Source organism: Glycine max, chromosome 20 (genome assembly GCF_000004515.6).
Source record: "Glycine max cultivar Williams 82 chromosome 20, Glycine_max_v4.0, whole genome shotgun sequence".
Lineage (NCBI taxonomy): Eukaryota > Viridiplantae > Streptophyta > Magnoliopsida > Fabales > Fabaceae > Glycine > Glycine max.
Window position 1 is genome coordinate 38,581,673 of NC_038256.2, and position 22,501 is coordinate 38,604,173.

At 29.9% G+C, this 22,501-nt stretch overlaps 3 protein-coding genes across 3 annotated transcripts; all 3 read left to right on the forward strand.

Annotated features, from left to right (window-relative positions):
- The first annotated feature begins 2,789 nt into the window (after positions 1 to 2,789).
- Positions 2,790 to 4,139, forward strand: PM25 (seed maturation protein PM25). The gene is made up of 2 exons (NM_001251038.2): positions 2,790 to 3,194; positions 3,449 to 4,139. The coding sequence occupies exons 1-2, from the start codon at positions 2,874 to 2,876 to the stop codon at positions 3,896 to 3,898; spliced, it is 771 nt and encodes a 256-aa protein (NP_001237967.2). The 5' UTR covers positions 2,790 to 2,873; the 3' UTR covers positions 3,899 to 4,139.
- A 4,939-nt stretch (positions 4,140 to 9,078) lies between these two features.
- LOC102666896 (transcription repressor OFP12) lies at positions 9,079 to 9,959 on the forward strand. Its single transcript, XM_006606000.3, has one exon. The coding sequence runs from the start codon at positions 9,152 to 9,154 to the stop codon at positions 9,722 to 9,724; it is 573 nt and encodes a 190-aa protein (XP_006606063.1). The 5' UTR covers positions 9,079 to 9,151; the 3' UTR covers positions 9,725 to 9,959.
- Positions 9,960 to 20,169: 10,210 nt separating this feature from the next.
- Positions 20,170 to 21,357, forward strand: LOC102667031 (pentatricopeptide repeat-containing protein At4g14850). Its single transcript, XM_006606001.4, has 2 exons — positions 20,170 to 20,581; positions 20,867 to 21,357. Exons 1-2 carry the CDS (start codon positions 20,562 to 20,564, stop codon positions 21,243 to 21,245), a joined length of 399 nt encoding a protein of 132 aa, XP_006606064.1. The 5' UTR covers positions 20,170 to 20,561; the 3' UTR covers positions 21,246 to 21,357.
- The last annotated feature ends 1,144 nt before the right edge of the window (positions 21,358 to 22,501 follow it).

A 22,501-nucleotide genomic window follows, 5' to 3' on the forward strand; every position in this document is an offset into this window, starting at 1 on the left:
TTTTGTGTTTCTTGTGTCAGGAGTATATGTAAGGAGTGTTGTAGTCTATTGGGTTCAAGTGGTTCAGGATCATACGTTTCTTTATGGAATATTTGTGAGATATATTACTTGGTCTGGTTTTAACTTTTAAGGTCTCTAAGATGATGTATAATATGTTATGGATTTATGTGGTTATCAGTTAATTTTGTGTTCCGATCATGAATAATTTATTCTTTGCATTCTTTCGAGATCCCAAAATGCATGCTTGTGTTGTGCTGAGAATTTATTCCTTTAATCACAATATTTTATTCTTTGAAAAAGAGAAATTATTTTTGTACGTTCAATCTTTTTTAAACACTTAACTAGCATTTTATTGTGTTTCTTTAGACATCACAATGGAGTCAAAGTTTATTTTTCTTGATTCAGCAAAGAGATTAGTATATGTAACATTGAGGGTAATGGAAGTTCATTTAGCCGTTTGAAATAAATTCGTGATAGTAACTTTCATTTGGCCATTTGAAATACGTGATAGTAATTAACTTTATTTTTGTGATACAAGATCCATGAAAAAATACAAGTAATTAAGAATAAAAATTTATTAAGAAATACAAGTAATTAAGAATAAAAGTTTATTAATTCTGTTAGTACGTACTAAAATAAATTTTAATTTTAGTCATTTCCTATATATATACAATGAGAAAAGGTGTTACACGATGTATTAATATAATGAGAAGTTAAGCTTATAATTTAGCTCGTAAAGATTTTTACATTTTTTATTGGGTAGTAGTGTATGATTTATAATATACACTTTATAATATAAAATAATCTACATGTAATGTAGGTTTTATGAAGTTATGGTGAGATCTTGAAAGCACTCGTTAATACGGAGCATATACATGGTCTAGTTGTGCACAATGATTATAACGAGGACTCGGGAAGGTGTAGAGTAAACTACATTACATGTACCAAGTATCTTAAAATAAAAATTTAGGAAACTTTTTTGAGATAAAAGGAAAATTGTCATAATCATTCAAAACTGGTGATAATATATTTGTATTTAACAAATATATTGTTGTATTTGAGAATTCAAAAACTTAACTACAAACCAAAATTAAAAATATATATGAAATATAAACTAAATTTAAATAATAAAAATATAAATATTTTCAAGTACCAAACTTTTATTTAAATATACTATTTACGTATTTTAGTAATGTTATTTTATTTCACATAATGAAGTTTTAAAAAATTAAAAGTAGTTAAGATTTTTATTTTTAAAGTAAATCATATAAAAAAATTAAGACCTCGCAATAAATAATTATAATTTAAAATAAATTTAAATATATTTTTAATTCTTCTAATTAAGTCTGTCTTTTTTATTCTATCGATTCTTGAAATATTATTTTAGTCTCTTACATTTAAAAGTTATTACAAATTACACATGAAAATCATCAAAAATCAATTATCATAGACTAAATATAATATTTTATAAATTTTAAGAACTAAAAATATAAATTTAAGTTGAGGGATAAAAAAGACACCTTTAAATTTGAGTAACTATAAATATAATTAAGCCTTTAAAATAAACTAAAACTTGGGAGCATTATTTAATGGAAAAATCGGTGAAGTTGTAAAATTGGAAAACCTTGAAAAATAAAAATAAAAAGGCATTTACGGCCGCGGCGAGATTCAATAATAGAATCGCGTAAATAAACTCCGCGTGAACTATAAAAGAAGTTCTCCCTACTAAATCATTTAATCTTTGGTAAAAAAAATCATTTAAAATCTACTTTTTTATTTTTTTATTCAATGAAAATCGGTTACTTGTTTTTTTTTAAAAAGTATTTGATCCAACTTCCCCTTTTAAGGAAAAAAAAAGTTGGATAAACACACTTTTAATTTGTTTATGTGTAGTTATAGTTATTTAAAAAAATATGTAAAATTAAGTGATCAATTAGAACCGTACAAGAGCTCAAAAATCGTTTAATTTAAACCTGCATACTTTACTTTCTTTCACTCTTGTTTTGGTAGACTGTGCCAAAATGATATAAGTGAATGTAATATATATATATATATATATATATATATATATAATGTAAGAATTTCATTGCCCTAATCAATTTAAAACCGATTGTAAGACCTTTCGTCTAGCTTGTATAAATCTAAATGCAAACATACATGCATTGGTTAGAAAGTATTTTGCGCTTAATTTAATATATTTTGGTGATACATATGATTCTGATGTGAACCTCAGTGCAGAACCGAAAATGTTGGAATATGCTACAGTAAAGGAAAATGGGACAGCAATTTGGTTTCTTCTTATTATTTCTATGAAGGTATAGAAATATCTCGAATACCCAAATTATATTGCAATTGCCACCATCCACCGCCAATTATATACGAGACAAAAATTTGTGATTTTATATTTTTAATTAATAAATATATATTTATTAATAGTTTTATATAAAATAATTTACGTTTTTTCCCAAGATCAGTGGATCTTAACGGAAGATAATTCTCTTGGAATCGAATAGGAAAACTAATTTACGTTTAATATATTAATTTGAAAACAAGTCACACAATTAAAAAAAAAAATTGGCATCGTAATAATATGTTCATACTGCATCTACTTTTCTAAAATAAAATGCAAAAAGAAGCAAAAGAAGCTAGATGGTTTTCAAATGAGCATGACACGTTCCCATTCTACCACTGATATTGTTGCCAAGTGTAACGTTTGGCCACGTATTCTCTCTTCCCACCTCCATTACAAGTTATTTATACCAGCTTTTCAGCAAGCTACACCCAACTTCAATACAAAACCAAAACAGTAAAGCTAACTTCAACACCTTTAATTTTCTAAAAGTAATTCAGCGGCTGAATACCAAGCGGAGAAGATGAGTCAGGAGCAGCCACGGCGTCCCAAAGGCCAAAACCCCATCAAATACGGCGACGTTTTTGTCGTCTCCGGCGACCTTGCACAGAAGCCCGTCGCACCGGAAGATGCTGCCATGATGCAAAGCGCGGAAACTCGAGTGCTCGGACAAACCCAACCCGGCGGAGCAGCTTCCGTCATGCAATCTGCCGCCACCAGGAATGAACAGGCTGGCCTTGTCGGTCACCGGGACGTCACCGACGTTACCGGCGACCGTGGCGTCACAGTCACAGAAACTAAAGTCCCTGGAAGACGCATTATAACCGAGGCTGTTGGTGGCCAGGTTCTTTTTTTTTTCTTTTATAATTTTGTAAGATGATTGATTACTTCACTTCTTTAAAACATTAAGACTCAGTTTTACGTGACTTTTTTTTCACTTCCATATTATTCGACTCTTTCATTTCTACCTGTAGGCTTTTACTCCAATAGATATATTTTATAAAATAATAAAAAGTTATATGAAGATAAATTCTAAAAGGGTTTATGATTGAATCAAATTGTGTTTAAGTAATGTTAGACCTTGTTTTATATTTGAAGGTTGTGGAGCAGTATGTGGAGGCAACTCCGGTTGAGGCAGGGCGAAGCAGTGCAATTAAGGAGAATGCCATAACAATAGGAGAGGCATTGGAGGCGACGGCACAGACTGTGGGTCAGAAAGCGGTGGATCAGAGTGACGCCTCCGCGATTCAGGCGGCGGAGGTGAGAGCAACGGGAAGTAACGTTATAACGCCGGGTGGACTTGCGGCTATGGCTCAATCAGCTGCTGCTTATAATGCTGACTGCAAGCTTGACCAGGACAAGGTCAAGCTCGCCGACATTTTGGCCGGAGCCACAGCCAAGTTGCCCGCGGACAAGGCCGCCACACTGCAAGATGCTGAAGGTGTAGCGTGTGCTGAGGTGAGGAACAACCCTGATGCCACCGCCACTCCCGGTGGCGTAGCCGCTTCTGTTGCGGCTGCTGCTAGGCTCAATGAAAATGTTAAGTAACGAGTCATGTTATGTGTCTTGATAATCATACTTTTGTTTCATGATGTGTGGTGTTGATGTGTTATAGTCTATAGTGTATTAATAAGTGTAAGTGGTGCAACATCTTGTTTTTCTTTCTTGTACTCTTTGTGAGTTATATTAATTACTGGTTTTAAGGACTCTACTTAAGGTGATGTATGTATACTATGCGCTATATGCATTTCTGTGGTTATCAGTTAATAATATGTGCTCCAATCTTGTAATTTCTTGTTTGCAACCATTCTAGATCCCAAAATGCTTGTCAAGAGGATTTATTACGTACCCTTTTCCTTTAGTCATAATATTTTATTCTTTAGAAAACTGTATTTGTAGTTGTATGTATTGTTTGGGGATAATATATACTGCAATTGTTATAGGATAGCCAAAAAAACAGCATTCTATAAGATATTATAGTTGTGTTTGTTTATGATAGGATAGAGATATCTCAGTAATCATTCATTTTACTAAAACGAAACAACAATTGGATTGTTACGTTTTTTTAATTCTGGAAATAACAATATTGGTATGATTATTTATATAATTAAAGAAAAAACAAACTTTGGTACAATGGACCTAGCTGTCGGAGGGGAGTGGGCCTCGAAGTGAAACAAAATCTGATTGGCCTGCTCATTCTATATCTCCGGTGAGTCCGGTCAATATTATCATGGCTTTGTTCTGACCTTTACCAGATTAAAGCGCTGATAACTACCAAGCAAACTACTTTCCACAGTACCTCGTCCGTTTGCACTTTGCAGTCAGTAGGGAATTGTACTCTCATTTTAACGATAAATCTCTTCATAACAATCCAAGAATCACTAACATGAACATCAATTATTTTTAAAGTTTAATGGCTCAAATTCATTATTAGGAAAAATCTAAGTCTTACTTTGGCCACAAATAGTATAAGTGCAATACAAACCTTACAAGTCAATCTCGATTTTATAAGTTTGAATTAAGTTCAAACCAAACCTATATTCTAAAATTCATTGCATACAATCTGTTGGTGTAAATTTCTGGGCAGGGTTAGATCGAGAAAATATTGAGAAGCCTATGTGCACTATATTGGTGATGAAATCATTGTCACATCCAGCGGTTAAGAACACATATGCCCCCCAAAAATAAGAATTGAAACTGACAAATTAAATAGAAATGAGGCCACAAAAATCACAGCATATTGCGGACCCTCTCTTTATAAGTTGGTAGCATATATAGCAAGAAACGGGAAATGAGAAGGACAAAGAAGATGATGCATTCACGTGATTCCATTAGAGGACGTGATTCCATTAGAGGAGGAAGGAAGGAGAGTCATACTCACATGGGACAGCTAGCTGCAGATGACAGAGAGTCTCATTAACAAGTTTTAAGTGTGGGGGGCAACTTTGTCGCCCAGAATCCCACTCTCTCTTTGCATGCCATGCATATATAATAATACTATATGATAAAATTGTATTTATAATTTTTTTCTCTCTATCACAAAGAGAGATAGAGAAAAACATATAAGATAATTGACATAATAAAGAAAAATAAAAAATATTATTATAAAAAAATGTTATAAAAAGATGTTGAATGAATAATATTTAATGAAGATAAGAGGTAAAAAAAATAGTAAATTCACAAAAACGAGAGGTCAAATAGAAGCCTGCATGGTTGGTCAATGAAGCCCACTAAAATTGTCTGGTCATGGGACAGGCTCACACCATTCAATCAAATAGGAAATAATGCAGGGGTCGACTCTTGGTGGAGTTTGAGTACTATGTACAATGTTCTAATCTTGCTGTGCCATTGCAAAATAAAAAAATAAAAAATTAGGGAATGACTATTCCTTCTAGGTTCAAATATAAACCAAAAAAAAAAAAGTTATGTTGTATGACAACAATGAATTAATAACCCTTCCTTAAAACTCATAAATAAATAATTTTTTAAAAGCTTAATAAACAAGAGGATAAGACAATGATTATTCACACATTAAATTAAAGGTAATTGTTGTAGAATAAACGGAAGATGTTAGATTTTTTTTAAGGTAGTTGTAAAATGTTCATGATACTTTCCTTTTTGTGTAAGTGACTCCTCATTGCACATCTAGGTTCGGGACTTCTCTTTAGAAAAATTCTATATGTTTTTTCTTAATAAAATATAGCGGTGACTCTCATTATTTATTCAGTTTGTGTTTCGATTCATCATGTCGTTTGCATTTCACTCCAATTTTGATCTTCCTTCTTCTTTTCAACTATCTAGCTAGATTCAACACGAGCATTACAAAACCAACAATTTAAGCTACCAAATTCCTTGAATACAGAGACATATTAGAGAATTTTAAAAACACCTACCACTTAATTGAAAAATTATATCTTTGCATACATCAACGATCACAGATTTTCTTACTTTTTTAGAATTTAATCAATTCTGAAAGTGCGGACTTGCTCTTCCAGTAAATATCGTCCCCTCACCCCCTTTTTTTGGCTTGTGAATTTATACTTTATATCCCTTAAGAGCTGACTATTTCCCATGTATAATGATATAATATCCACAACAACAAAAAATGATATAATGGCATCCGTACATTAAATATAAATTATACTTATATACAATCTGAACTTGTAAGTTGTAATATTCTTCTTTAATTAAAAAAATACAATAGTCTTTATAATATGCAATAATGTATTTCTTTATAATTTAATAGTATTTACTTTGTACTATTCAGATAAAATTATTTTTAATAAAATTACTTTGGAAATAATAATATCAAACATAAAAAAAAAAAAATCAATCCAAATAAACTTGTGAGAAAAAAATATATTTTTAAAAAAAATGTTCAAGCCAATCCTGGAACAAGAATTGGTCTGACTCCTCTATTGGGACCACCCATGTGTACGAGTCCTGTGTAGGGATTCCCCCATGTATGAAAGAACAATCATATACTAGTTTTACAATTTGTTTTATAATTTTATGTTAATCTAATTCCTATATTAAAATGTGTATTAAAAAATTATCTAAAATAGCATCAGGCTGTGATTTAACGCTCATGATGAATGCACTTTACCTTGATCGAAGGGACATGAGGTTTACGAAGACATTTTGTTGTTGGCACTGAAATGAAGTTATGAATTGCTCCCTACCCTTAAAAGACTATTGGAAAACCCGTGAACTCCAAAAGCTGTGAAAATTAACGTTAGACCTCTTATTTCCCACACAAACCTCTTCTAACTTTAACTCGTGTCTTGTCCTCAATCTATCACATACAATGATAGCTCTTTACTATCAACATCAAGCGACTACTAATATTTATATATAAATTAATTACAAAAATGTTAAGAGGTAAAATACTAGTTTTTTTTCCTACGAGTTAAAATACTAGCATAAAAAAATAGAAGCACTACTATTAACACATTTTTAGCATATTTCTTTAAATATATCATTTATTATTAATTAATTTTTTAAAAATTAAACTATAAAATCATAAATGAGACTATTAATTATGAATTGAGACTCACAGAACATTATAATTTTTTTATAAATTTTAACTAATAATAGAGAATGTATTAAAAATTATGTTCCTAACATTTTTCATTCATCAAAATAATAAATTGAAAATTAGAGATTCTAACAAAGAATCATCTATATCAAAATCATGATATATGTTACAGATTGAAGTAGTGTTAGGGGTGAGCATGACCTAACTTGGTTTGCTAGCTCAGCTCCGTCCAAAGTTGATTTGGACAAATTCACGTTTTGAAAATAGACCTAATACATTTTTTAGGATGGCTCAGGTTGTGCTTTGAGTAGTCCCAATCTTGTTTGGTGTCTAAAATTCTCTAAAAAAAATATAAGTTCTTTGAATAATTATGTATTAATAATAAAAGTTTTTTATTTAATAATATTAATATTTTGTATAACATAAACATGAAATTTTTTATTTTAAAATATCTATTAGAAAATATATCTTAATTTAAGATTTATGCTTCTTTCTTCTAAAACTCAACTATGCATAATGTTAAGATAGTATTTTGCGGTAAAAAAATCGAGTTAATCCAATTTTATCTCGATACTTTAACATATTTTGAGTATTGATGGAATTGGGATTAGATTTAAATGAAGATCGGAATTTTGAATTTGATAAAAACTAGAGTAAATTTATCCTAACTGTCTTTTGCTCGCTCTAAATAGTAGTATTAAAGGAATAATGGTGTTTACGACCTATCCTATATCTCAATTATCAAACTCAATCCTAAGTATTATTTAAATCCATATTATCCTGTCTGAAAAAAAAATGTCTTACTAATGTTCCAAATCATGTCCCAATAGTCTGGGTCAACTCTCGGTCAAATATATATATATATATATATATATATATATATATATATATATATATATATATTTATTTATTTATAAAAAAGAATATAGTATTTATTTTTTCTTTTAATATATTTATATTCATTAACTCATTGCTAGCAGCAGCTTGGTGGTAAACTGATGCCTTTGGGGTCTCCTTTGTTAGACCTTAGTCTTCTGTTTAATGTTTCTCATTGATATATATATTCACTTAGTCATTGCTTGGTGGTAATATTTATGTCATTGCCACATTGAATTAAATTAAGTTAGTTATTTACCTATCTGACTAACTGATATCTATCCCATAGACTCAAGTTTAGTTCATTTACTCCCGCGCGAAGAGATAAAGAGATAAAAAAAAAAAAAAGTATAATATACCTAATGACGTAATGTAATAAGAGTTTATTAAGCTTTATGCCGTAAAAGAAATTTACACTGTGAATTAATAATAAATCGTATTGATATAATTTTTGAGATAATTATTATTAAAGTTAAAAATTTACAATGAGATCGGTGTATTTTTTTAGATGACATGTATTTTTTATAAAAGATTTAAATTTGAAAATTTAATTTAATTAAAATAATTTTATGTTAATTAATTTACATGTTTGCTTGTGATATAAAAATGTTGATAAATGTAATGAAAAAATAAATTCTCTCTCATTCTGCAAAGAAAACAAGTGAGCTATAAAAAAAATATTATGAGCAAGTAACATTATTTTTCTCATGTAATGAAAAATAAAAAAGTTGATAAATATTTAGTTATTTACACTGTAGCATGTGGCCATACATGATTACTCATTCCAAAGAGCCACCAAACACAATTGTAGTAGTTTATATAAGGCACACAGAAACAAAGTCTCTCTCATTGTTTTGTCTCTCCCTTTGATTTTTCATTGTGCAAAGATGCCCAGCCTTTTCTCCAAACACCTCCACCTCTGTTTCTTGAAGCTCAAATACCCCACCATTCTCTGCCAACCTCACCACAGCGATCACACCCCACCACCCTCTTCTTCCGACAACTCCACAATCTTCCCCTTCACCGACACCACCACCACCACCTCCTCCGGCTCCTCCACTGAGCCAGACTTCGCCTCCATCTTCGCCTCGCAGCGCTTCTTCTTCTCCTCCCCGGGCACCTCCAACTCCATCGTCGAGTCCCCCGACACGCGCACCTTCATGATCCCCACCGGTGGCGGCGTCAGAGTCCCCAAGTACTCCCTCAACCCCTACGTTGATTTCCTCCGCTCAATGCAGGAAATGATCCGTTCTCGCCAAGTCTTGGACATCACTAAAGACTCCGAATATCTCCACGAACTTCTCCTTTGCTACCTCGCTCTCAACCCTACACACACTCACAAGTTCATCCTTCGCGCATTCACCGACCTCGTCCTCCAACTATTGTCCTCCGCCCCGTGTCTGACGCACAACCACAACCACCACCGACGCCACCGTAGTCTCTCCGGAAGGTTGCTGTAAAAAACAACAACATTAACTTATTAACACGAGGTTCGTTTCAAGTCATTTTATTTTCTTACGAGATAAAAGAAGATATCTGTGGTACCAACATGGTGTTATTACATATCACAGATAATCTTGTTTCTTAAGCATATCATCAGATTCAATTATTAGTCTGTATGTATGAAAAAAAAATCTGTTGAAAGAGATCAATCCCTTAAATGAATCTAAAAGTTTGTCATTGGCTCTCCACTAAGTGATACGTGATTCAAAAAAATATATTTGGGGTTGTATGATCCGCTTTGTTGGGATTATTTTTGTAACTTTGGTAATAGTGGGAGCAGGGTGGCGTTTGTATTTTGATGATCAAAAAGACAAAGTTAGCGAAACCAAGGAGGGATGAATGCCGTTTCATTATAATATAGAGTACCCGTAATAGTGCTGCTGCTTTTTGTTCCTACTTTGTCATGTAAAATAACTAAAATACAACTACTCTCTCTGGGTTCTCTTTATCTAAATTTTTTTTTAAAGAAAAAAAAAAGCTTGCTGTAATTTGTTGGAATTATTGTGTGACGTCGGTGATGGGGATAGTGGGAGACAAGCAGGGTTCGTTTATTGTCCTTGTGTTTGTTGTTGCTGTTGCTGTGTGTGTGGTCCTTAATGGTATAATTAAGTAGCTGTGGTAGGAGAGGGATGTTCTGCACACAAACTCACGAGCACCTTGGTTTTCTTGTGATGTAGTAAGGTACAATGGTGGGGTGGCCTTTAATTTGTCTCTCCAGAAATATTCATTTCATAATTAACTCAATAAATTAAAAAAGAAATACTGCTCTCTACAGCAAAGTGAACTGAAATGAGTTTGGATAGTTTGGACATTGAGCTTAAGGCTATAAGATCTCATTTTAGTTTGTAGAGACAATGATAGACCTCAAATTTTAAGTGGGGATTGATCGTTGATAAAAGGAAATTGGGACCATATAAGGATGAAAAGGAATATTGGGATTAATTATGTTGGGAGGTGCAGTTGATGTTGCAGGTGGCAGGACTTCCTTTTCCCCCTTCATTTCAGCTTTTTTTACCCCATGAAAATAATGCACCTATCAAAAGCAGAAACAAGTACAAAAACCAATCAAGGACGAGGGAGAGAGTAAACCTGACAAGTGACAACAAAAAAAACATGGCTAGATAAGGTTCTTTCGCATTTTGCCAATAATCATGAAGCTATCTTGATAAAATTGCTTAGCGAATAACAGCCAAAAGAAACAAACAGTTTAGTGAATTTAATGTACCAAACTCACAGGTGTCGTCTGCTGTGCATTTTCATTCCACTTATCCAGCTTTCAATGTCTCTATTACATACACACTACAATGTTGAGTTCCTGAGTTTCCCTTGTTGGTAGAAAACGTGGGTTCGACTCCGTCAACAATATATCACCTATCATTTTTCTTTCTTTCTCTTTTTTCATTATCTCATTAGGTATCAATTAACATTTGGTTGTTTAAATATATTTAAATTTTTTATGCGAGACCATAATTAAACCACCGAAATTACCACTAAATGAATGAGTTAGTAAGTTAAAAAAATTAGATCAAAATGTAAGTCATTTTGAGTTGTTTTATATTTGTTTAGTGTTCAACATACCTTTAGTGTGTTGTTCTCGAATAAAAAAATTATTTCCTTTAATAACATCAAATTTTTGTTCTCTAATAACATCAAATCTTGATAGAAATAATTTATAACTACTATAACATTTACAAGTTATTATTTAATAATGATCTATTACTAGATTTGGTTATTTAAATACTGTGAAATTTATAATTTATTATTTTACTTTATTATATTATTAAAATATTTAATTGGTATGTTATTTATAGATATTTTATTATTATTTTTATATAAAATAGACTCAAGTCTACGTTGAATTCACCAAGTAGAGTTTATGAAACTCTCATAAATTTATGTAAACTCTTGAATTTGATAATGTTATATAAGACATATGTTAAATAGTAGGAAAACTGTCATTAACAAAATAGATGAATTTAAAAATTGCAAATGCTAAACAGTTGTATCTTAAAATACTGCATAAAAGAATAAAGTGAAAAAAAAATATTAAAAGAACGATTTTACTACTAATTATTATCTTAAAGGCAATGATTAAAAAATAATATACTAAACCCTATTTACTTACGCATCTTATTTTTATTTAAGATATTTATGTCATTTTATATACATATATGTTTTCTTTTCTTATTTTTTTCTTGTCAAACAGTATAAAAATCATCTTTTTCTACTCTCTTTTTTCTTTCCTTTCCTTCATTTTTTTTCAAAGCAATCACACCCTTAAAGTGAATTTCCCTTCTTCAGAAAAATTCCAAAATTAAAAATAATTTGTGCCTAAATATTCTTGAGTGAAGTGTTATATAACAATTATGACATCTAGCATTCGTTAAGTTATTTTGCTACTGTACATCACTTTTTTGGTTATTATGTGCCATGCTTAAAATTAAAGAATAAACTTCAGAGCACTTAAAAGAGTTCGAGAATGATGACTTATTATTTTGTTTATTTCTGTCATTTTGCTTTTGCCAATTAGATTCATTTTAAAGGTACTAACTAGCATTCTCAAAAAAAAAAAAAAAAACACAGTACTAACTAGCAAATACTCCACAAGGTCTAGAAAATGGTAAAAATGAAGCGTGTTGAAAGGTAGCTTCAAATTAAAACGAAAATCCACAAGGTCCAGTGGTGGCTATTGTCAGGTTCAAATCCCCAGTTGATCTAGAAAATGTTTAGCCGGAGTCTAGAGTTAGCGTTGAAGAACTCAAAATTCGCATTTGGGCATAAAAAAAACGTTTAGATGGCATTAGAATAGAGACATTTGTGTTTACTCCGCTTAATAATTTACTATTTGTTTAATGCCCCCCCTGCAGGGGAAACTTGGGGACAAACAAAGAGAATCCAAAGACAGAGCTTCAACAAGATGCTCTTATCGTTTTATAATTAATTAAGTAATTTTAATTATTACGGATTAAAAGTAGTTGGTTTAGGTAAGTTTATATACCGGACTATTTGTCTTTAAGTACATGCACTATTATTATATGCCATGTTCATTTGCACAAGAAGTTTATATGCCATTTATTAAGTTAGAGTGGGGGTAGAGAGGAGTTTATAGCCCTACGTGGTAAAGATCGCCAGTGATTTAATTAATATTAGAAACAGTTGTAGTTAAACAATATACTACAAACTAATGATATGGAGTGCTCTAGAAAAGCCTAAACATGTAAGATTCTTGTGCTTAATTATGTTTCAACACATAAAATAAGAACAGGAGCAGGGTATCATATACATGTTTTCTGTTTTGTTAGGAAGTAATAAATGCATTATATTGAATATTTTAAATTACTTTTAAAAATATAATGAATCCTTTTACATTTTAATATAACAAATATTTTCTTTTTCAATAAAAACTTTACATATTTTAATCATGGGCATGCGCGGCAGTGCATAATAGAAAATATTAATTTTAAAAGAAAATCTATAACAGTAAAATGACAATGATCCATACATGTGGTTTAATTAAATATTGAATAATCAAAGATCGTTTCTTTCTTTTCAATTAGAAGAATGGAAATGAAAGAATATATGTTCTTTTTTTATTAAGTATTTATTTATGATGGAAATTTGATTAAGTAATCAAAATATAATTTGTTATTGTTTTCACACTTAATTCTTATCCATCACAAATAACTTATTTTATTATATAATCATATTGCATTGTTATCAAAAATAATTATTTTGATAATTATAACTTATAGCATAAATGATTTTCAATAATCAATAGATTAATATGTTATAGATTGAAAATACGTTTTTTTTTTATCAATATGACTAAAGTAGTTTTCTATTAGGTTTGTAGTTTTTCAATAATAAAGATTCTTTTTGAAAAAAATAATATAATCAAATTCAATTAGAAAGTAAAATTATAATATAAATAGATGAAAAGATTTGTAAAGTAAAATATTTTGCAAGTAAATCAAATGCAAATGCAAATAAAGATAGAATGACAGGAAAGTGAAGCTATGTCGAAATGTAAATTGAATTGAAATACTAAGATAACATAAAAAGTAAAGAACAAGTAAATAAGTATGAGTTTAGAGAAAAAAATGAAAATTGAAAGAAATATAGAGTTTGGAGAAGAAATGTAGAAGAAGAGAATTACAAGAAATATAAATTGATCAAAGAAAATAAATGATAGAAATTATAGATTGCATAAGAGTATGGGTTCAAACATACACTTTTGTCTTGATAATCGGTAGTTATTTTTTTTTATACAACGTGTTGATATAAAGATTTTTGTGTGATTTTTGTAACTAAGGAAAAATTATCACCATTATGCTTATTTATAGTTTAATTTGACTTAATGATCAATTTATAAAATTCATATAATTGTACAACTTATTCAAACTAACTATTTATAACATTCACATATGTATCTTTTCACTTTCTATCGTTTTGATAATTATCTTTGTGTACTTGATCGAAACAACATATCTTCGATGATCTTTTCTGTACCTTTTTTAAAGAGCTTATAACTTCAATAATTTATCTTCAAAGATAATTTTAATCTTCTAAGTCTTACTTTCTTGATTTATCATCAAACCAAATCAATTTATATTATTTTCGATTGTCATTCAAAAATAACCTCAATATCATGCTCTCTTTCATTCCATTTGATCCTAATACTTATAAACTTTACTTATACCTTCAACACTACTAAAAGCCTACAATATATATCGTTTTTTTTTGTACAAATATTATATATCTCTTTCTCTGGTAAAGAAAGAGAATGAACATTTCATTTAATTTCTATCCATAAATGATTTTTTTAAGATTACATATACGTCAATACGTGTATTATTCCTTTAACGTACAAATGTTTCTTTGTTAACCTTATAAGAAAATAAAAAAATCTACTATTGGTTTCAGGATTCATGATTGAGAAGTTGGATTTAATGAAATGTTTATCTTCTGTTCCATACCATCAATTATGAAACAGAGGTAATCAATCTCATGGGGTAGTTTAGATACAAGCTGATAGCACCCTAAGCAACATATCTTATTGAAAGTGACTTTAGATTTAATTAGATCCTCTATTGACCAAAGATGAAACCAGCACATCAATGGTTCAATCATAAAAATGTCGTAAGCATGTTCTATTATTATCTTGTTTAAAAAAGAAAGAAAGAAATTAATGTTATTTGTAAAACAACTTATATATATAATACTCTAAATTTTTTAATTAAGAGAGAAAGAGAGTAAATAAAAGAAATAGAAAATTGAGTAAATACTATATACAAAAAGTTTTATTGTATAAGTTATTCTATAAAATAAAAGTAACACAACTAAAAAAAAAAAGCACCTAAATTTAAGTCTGGACAGGATTTGACACCGCGACCCCTCCTATAATTGAAAATAATGTGAATGTAGAGGACAAGTTAGAAATAGAGTCCAATTGAGGGTAATCAGGCTAGATTGGCTCATCTGAATCCATTGCCATCAAATATTCTGCAGATAAGAAATGTCTGAAGTGGATCCTTTCACCTACTCTGTTCAAACTTCAAAGCCTCATTTCGTAAACACAAGATATGAATATTAGAGTAAGTAAAAAGATAGCCAGTTGGAAAGACAAAACGACAAATCTCGAATTATGGAATTATAAACTTATATAAAATAATATCTTTATATATATATATATATATATATATATATATATATATATATATATATGGATCTTAAAATTATTCGGTAATACAAATATTTTTTATTCATAATTATATGATGAGTTATATTAACAAGTATTTTTAAACATTTGTTAAAAATGGAATATAAATATGTTTAATTACTATTCTAATATTAATGATTTAAAATTATTTTTCATAAATTCTCAACTAAATGCACTAAAAGTAGTTGTTAACATTGATAATAGATGCATTATAAGTTATACATATATGGAACTCGCTTTTTGGTTTGGCCTCTTGTGTTATGGTCACCAAGACTTATTACTTAGAAAAATTCTAAAGGTCAATTCCATTGTGAGATTAATTGGGATGGAGAGAAGAGATAGATAGCAAGAGAAAAAAAAAAGTATAAAGAAAAATAATAAGTTATATAATGAGAAAAGAAGAGATAAATATTTTTTTTTATAAAAATAGGATGTAAAAAAAGAGAGTATATATAATAATAATAATAATAATAATAATAATAATAATAATAATAATAATAATAATAATAATAATAATAATAATAATAATCCTATTATTTTCTTAATTAATTCATTTTCTCACAACCACAATTTATAGGTTCTCATGGGTTGAATTGGTTTAGATTTAAGATAAAATCAAATCTAAATCGATCAATAAGTATATCTCTATTTTTTATTACCAAATACCATTTTTATACAAATACCTGTATAAAATCCTAATTTTACACCCCATATGTACTTTTTCTTTAAACCCTTAATTATGCACCTTCCACATCTTCATTATTTTCTAAGTCATATTTTTGCAACTCATCTTCATCATTCTTTAAATTTTATGTTGATTTTCATCTAAAACATATTTTTTTAAAGATGATTTCCATCTTATTGTTTTTGTAAAGCATAGTTCTGAAAATTTCTTCTTGGAAAAGACAATTATTCTTCTTAAATGTAATTACTATGTTGTCTAAGTCAATATTTATTAAAGTGTACCAAATGTTCAAGTAGTAAAGATTTGGAAGTTCAAGTATTGAATTTCACAGGAACTTTGTTTTGTACTTGTGTTAGATAATTTTTAATTTATAAGAGGAAAAATAAGATGAGGCATAAAAGATGAATGTAAAAGAACATTATTAAATAATAGATATTAATAGAAAACAAAAGAAAATAATAAGAAATTCAATGAGATGAGAATGTTAAGATCTAATATGCCTTATTTTGCCTAAGATGTATTAATTGAGATTTTTCTCTATCAATTAGGTGAATTTTTCCTACCCACATCTATTAGGATATTTGTCCCTGATGTCTCACAATGATAAATCTATCTTACATATTTATCTCTCAAATATCTTTGTAAAGATTCAATAGATAAAATGCATGAAGTTCTACTTCTAGATGCTTGCTTTGATACATGGGCATAATGCAATCACTCTATATCTAACAATGATTTTATATTAAGATACTTATTCCTTTTAGTTCTATTAGAAATTATCTTTTGTTAAGTGAGTAATTCTTAAAACTAATGCATGCAAAATCTTCCTTATATTTCTATTAAGAATTATCCTTTGTTGAGCACCTAAACCCCAAAGATGATACAAGGATGAATGATACATGAAATTAAAAGCAGGAAAGGATAATAGGAAAGAAAACACTTGTTTGCATTGATAGATATGAAGTATACAATACATCTTTTAGTCTCTCATAGTCATAAGGGACCTTACACATAAAAAAGGGTTTAGAAATTGATGGAAGAGAAGGGATGGAAAAAGGGGACAGAAAATGAAGAAAGAGAAGAAAGAATTTCCTAAGGAAGAGTTTTGAGGTTTTAGGTGTGTATTAGAGTGTTTTCTGAGACTCGATGTGTATTTTCTCCTTGGCTTGATTCTTTTTGTATAGTTGTTGGAGTGAACTTGAGCTTACGTACTTGCGCTTAGCGCGCCTCTTCCTCGCTTAGCGTCATTGCTTATTTCTGTACTGAACGTGTTATGTACGCTCATCGCGTCTTGGACGGGATCTTTTTTCAAATATTTGTTATTTTTGCATTTTTTTGACTTTTAATCATTCCTTTTCATATTTACAAGCCAAAAATAAAAAAAATTCAATTCTTAATAATTAAGTATGAAAAACTACTAAATAATCATTTTAAAGATATTTTTATTATAATATATATTTAAATTAAAATAAAACGCAAAAGATATGATTTTCTTCCTTTATTATTTAAAAAAGAGATTGGCACACTTCTTGTCTTGTCTCTTGATTGGGTGATGGAGGAGGAATGCATGAAGGAGTGCATACGTGGCAGAGAAAGGATGGTGTGTCGTGGACGAGTAAATAAGGTTTTTGAAAGAAACCTTTAAGAAGAATAGTTTAAAATTAGAAGGATATCTAAGAGAAAAAAAAATATTTTGAAAAACAAGGGAAAGATGATATATTTAAGAATGAAGGAAGGTGTAATTAACATTTGTCAAAGATAAATCCGAAAACCAATTTGGTTGAAATTTAATTTGTGTTGCTTTTTTGCTTTCCGATATTTTATAAACTAAACTAACCCAATCTAGTTTAGTTAATTAATTTGATTAAATTATCAAACTCATCGGTAAATCCAATCTGGTAAACCCCGTATGCCAGCGCATCAAACAAAGCTACGTTATTTACGTCATTTTCTGACACTCGTGAAACAGGATATATTGGAAGTGGTAAAAGTGCTTTTGTCTTCTTCCATGTTTTGTAACCTCGGGAATGGGTACTCTCTCCACGTCCGTTTGAATAGCATTTTCTTCTTTTGTAAGGGCTACATAGACTTGTAGGCATTGTTCTTGTTTGCATACATAAGGACAACGTCAATTGCATGCTTGATGCTTCTATATATCCATATGCTTTGTATACAGGGTGATTATATTTATAACCTATTTTGTGTTTTTCTTCTTCTTTAAAACAGATCCACCTCTTCTGTCTTTTATAGTTTTATGTCCTCTCATGTTTCTTTTATGTATAGTAGTAAAAAAAAAAAACACATGCATTATCGGTGTGGATGTGTCTCTGCATTTTTATTGTCCTATTATATTTTTATTATGTTAAATTTGAAATATTATAAATTTATCCTACTATATATAGATGTGTGTTAATTTTAGTTTAATATTTTTTTAATACATGTCTGTCTATAATATATGCATTTCAATTAAATTTTTGACATATATGTCTTAGTTTTAGTTTATCTATTTAATATTTAATTTATCTTTTTCCTCAAAATGTGTATGTTTATTTTTATTTTTTATTTTTTGGGTCTCTAATATTGATGGTAATCTATTTTCTTTTATGAATATATATCAATTCATAGTTTTTCGTAATTGCTTATTTGACATTTTGTCCTATTTTTTTCTTATTGAATGAGAGAAATTAATTTATAATGTGTCACTTCTTATTTCATCCACTCAGGTTTCTAATGTGATGATTCCACCTATATCTGAGCTGACGTCTATGGAAATAGGATCACAGTTTCCTCTCAGTTGTATATGCCCAGTAACATATCTGAGGTGCAGTCTTCATCTGCTGTTTTGGGTTTCTGTACAAGTCAAGGGATGGAGACAGAAAACAGTTTATTGAAATCATGATCTGAATGTTATGGGAAACGATGGAGGCAATCAACATGTTACCTAGTCCACATAAGTCATTGTTAATAAGAAGCTGAAATCTAAAACGATAAAGGTAGGAAGAGGGGAATAGGAAAGTTATAGACTAGCAAGAAAAAAAATGAGAGAACAATCAATCAATTGTTAGAAGTAAAAATTAACAATTATAGTTATATATAGATTTTGTATTATTTGACAATTTGTAAAGAGAAAAGACCACTCATAGATAGAAAGAAAAGGCAAGGCAGAGGATAAACAACCAGAAAAAGGAATGAAGAGATAATAAGGCAGTTACTCTATAGAAAATGAGATAAAAACTGATTAGGGTTACTCATTTGGTGGCCTTGTACATATGCAGCTCCTCTTCAAATAAATTTTAAAAACAAAATGTGTTATCCAAGGATAAAATAGGAAAAAAAATCACCAAAATGGTGTATTTCCTTTATGTATAGTTATAGATTACTTGTGTTATTCTTCGGTGATTTTTAATTTTAGTTTTGATAAGCAAAATAATTTTATTAAAACAAATTGTCCTGCAAATTAATAGTCTACTCAACTTAAAACTAATCAATAAGATAACTAGAAAAATGAACCACTGAGAGGCATGTAATATTTGTTATTGGAGTTCATTGCCACGTGTGCGGGTTTGACGTGAAAAACTATTGGTTAGGGTATCTCTTGTTAATAATAAGAAATTAATCTCTTTGGAAAAAAAATTGTTAAAGTAGATATATAATTTTTATTAACAAAACATTTTTTATGTATATAATTAAGAATAAAACAAAGACAAGACAACCAATTATGCAAAAACGCACACGCATTCTAGCTTGTTCATAAGACATACTTTATTCGCTTCTTTTTATCAAGATTAATGAAATTAGTTAATATAATTAATAATATCAAAAAATTAAATTTATATATTTTTATAAATTATTTTTGATATTAATGAGACATACTTTTATTCTTTTTTAAAAATATTTTTATCAATTTTAATTCTTTTAATGTCTCTCGTCATTAATATGTTTATTGCATTAACTTTTATTGACTATGATGTGAATGATAGGTGGATATGCACATGTGGGTGATGTTGACATGGCTTTAGTCTCTTTCAGGAGATGGCATTGGGCAGCTGTGGTATAGCACGAGTTATGTGACACTAGTTTCGGTATTGTCAGCGTGTAGTAGGGGAGGGGAAGTGGAGAGAGGCTTGCGGATATTTGAATCCATGAGAGGGAGATATGGAATTGAACCGGGTGCTGAGCATAATGCGTGGGTTGTGGACCTTCTTGGGAGATCTGGTTTGGTAGATCGTGCATATGAATTTATTAAAAGAATGCCAATTCTTCCGACTATATCTGTATGGGGAGCTCTACTCGGGGCTCCTAAGATGCATGGGAAAGCAAAGTTGGGAAAATTTGCAGCTGAAAAGAGCTTGATCCTGATGACTCTGGGAATCATGTAGTGTTTTCTAACATGCTTGCATCTGCTGGCAGGTAATAATTCAAAGCATTGCTAACAAGTTTTCCTTCTTTAACAGCCTTGACTAGTTAGTTGAATTGTTCATTTTATTTGGTAGCATAACCTGTCACATCCAAATTAGAGTCAAAGATTTTTTTTCCTTTTCATTTGCTGCATTGAGCGGGTTAAGGCTTTTGTTATTGTTGTTTCATTTTTCTGCAGTTGCTTTAACATATTTAGCCAAAACTAAAACTGTCTCTTCCTTTTGACTCAACATTGTTTATGGCTCTCTTGCTCATGCTTGTAATTGCTAAATGCAGATGGGAAGAAGCCACTATTGTCAGGAAAGAAATGAGAGATATCGGTATTAAAAAAAATGTGGGATATAGTTGGGTTGCTGTAAAGAATAGAGTCCATGTTTTCCAAGCAAAGGATAGTTCTCATGAAAAGAACTCTGATATTAAGGCAATGCTAGCTAAGCTGAAAGGGGAGACGAAAAAAGCTGGGTATGTTCATGATACCAATCTATCGCTCTTTGATTTAGAAGAAGAAAAAGAAAAGGCTTCAGAAGTGTGGTACCACAGTGAGAAGATTGCTCTTACTTTTGGCCTCATAGCTCTACCTCATGGATTTCCCATACGTATCACAAAAAATCTTAGGATCTGTGTAGATTGTCATGGTGCCATTAAGTTCAACTAAAAAATTGTTGGAAGGGAAATTATTGTGAGATAATAATCGTTTTCATCGCTTTAAGGATGACTGATTTGATAACTGTGAAATGAGTTAATTTCATAGTCAATTTTGATTAATAAATGAGTATAATTTCTTTACTTTATTATTATTTTTAAGGAAACAATAAAAAAATTAATAATTTTTTATTAGCAGAATTCAAAAGAAAAAGATTTCTAGCGCTTTAGAGAAAAAATTGATATAAAAATGAGAAGAAAAGACATTGAAGAAAAATTAGAAGAATTGGACAGCTCGCTTAGTCCGCACTCTAGGCTTAGTCCGCATTCCAGGCTTAGCTCGCATTCCAGGCTTAGCATGCATTGCAAGCTTAGTATGTAGAAAGTCCAAAGTGAAGTCGCGAAAGCTCGAATTCAGCGTAAAAATTAAGTGACCTGGAGCCTACATAAGGAGGAGAAAGTAAAAAAGAAAAAACACATCGAGTATTAGAACTATTCAAAGACTGATTCTATCCCTTAGGGGAAATCCTCTTTCTTAGTCATTCTTCGTTTTTTTGTTATTAGTCATCTAACCCATTTTTCTATTAATCTCTGAAGTGTAGAACCTCTTATGAAATTGTCTCTTTTCTACTCTTCATCTCTATTGTGTGGTTTGATCATCCATGCATTTGTTTTTTTAGTGATTATACATTAGGAAATGATAATGTCTAAAGAACTGAAAAAAACATCTCAACATTACATTATTAGGGATAGATTTTTGTAAAGAGATTTGAAAAATAATATATAAATTAGGCTCTTCATCACAAGAGATTAGGATTGAACATAAAAGTAGATATGGGTGAAAATTGAGAAAACAATTAATATAGAAAAACATTAATATTGCATCAAGCTGGTTAGTTAGACATGTTAGGCCTCAACATAATTATATTATGAAATCATCTTTTATTCTCTTTTTGTTTATTTTATTATTCTTGCCTTTTTAAATTTAATTTCTTTCTTTATTTTTTTTATTCTACTCCCTCTTCTATTGCATATAAATTGAGAGTATTTATCAAACTTAAGTATAAATAAAGTGTCTGTGAACTCGACACTCAATTTTTCATTTTAATCTTTATTATTTGTGATAAAATTAGTATATTCTTTGTAAAAATTATTGGCAATAGTTCCATACTTTCATTATTTTAACTGTTTCATATGCCTCGGTATGTTGTTGTAAGCAATGGGGGTGTAAGCAACACATCAGGTTTACGTTCTCTATACCCATGTTGG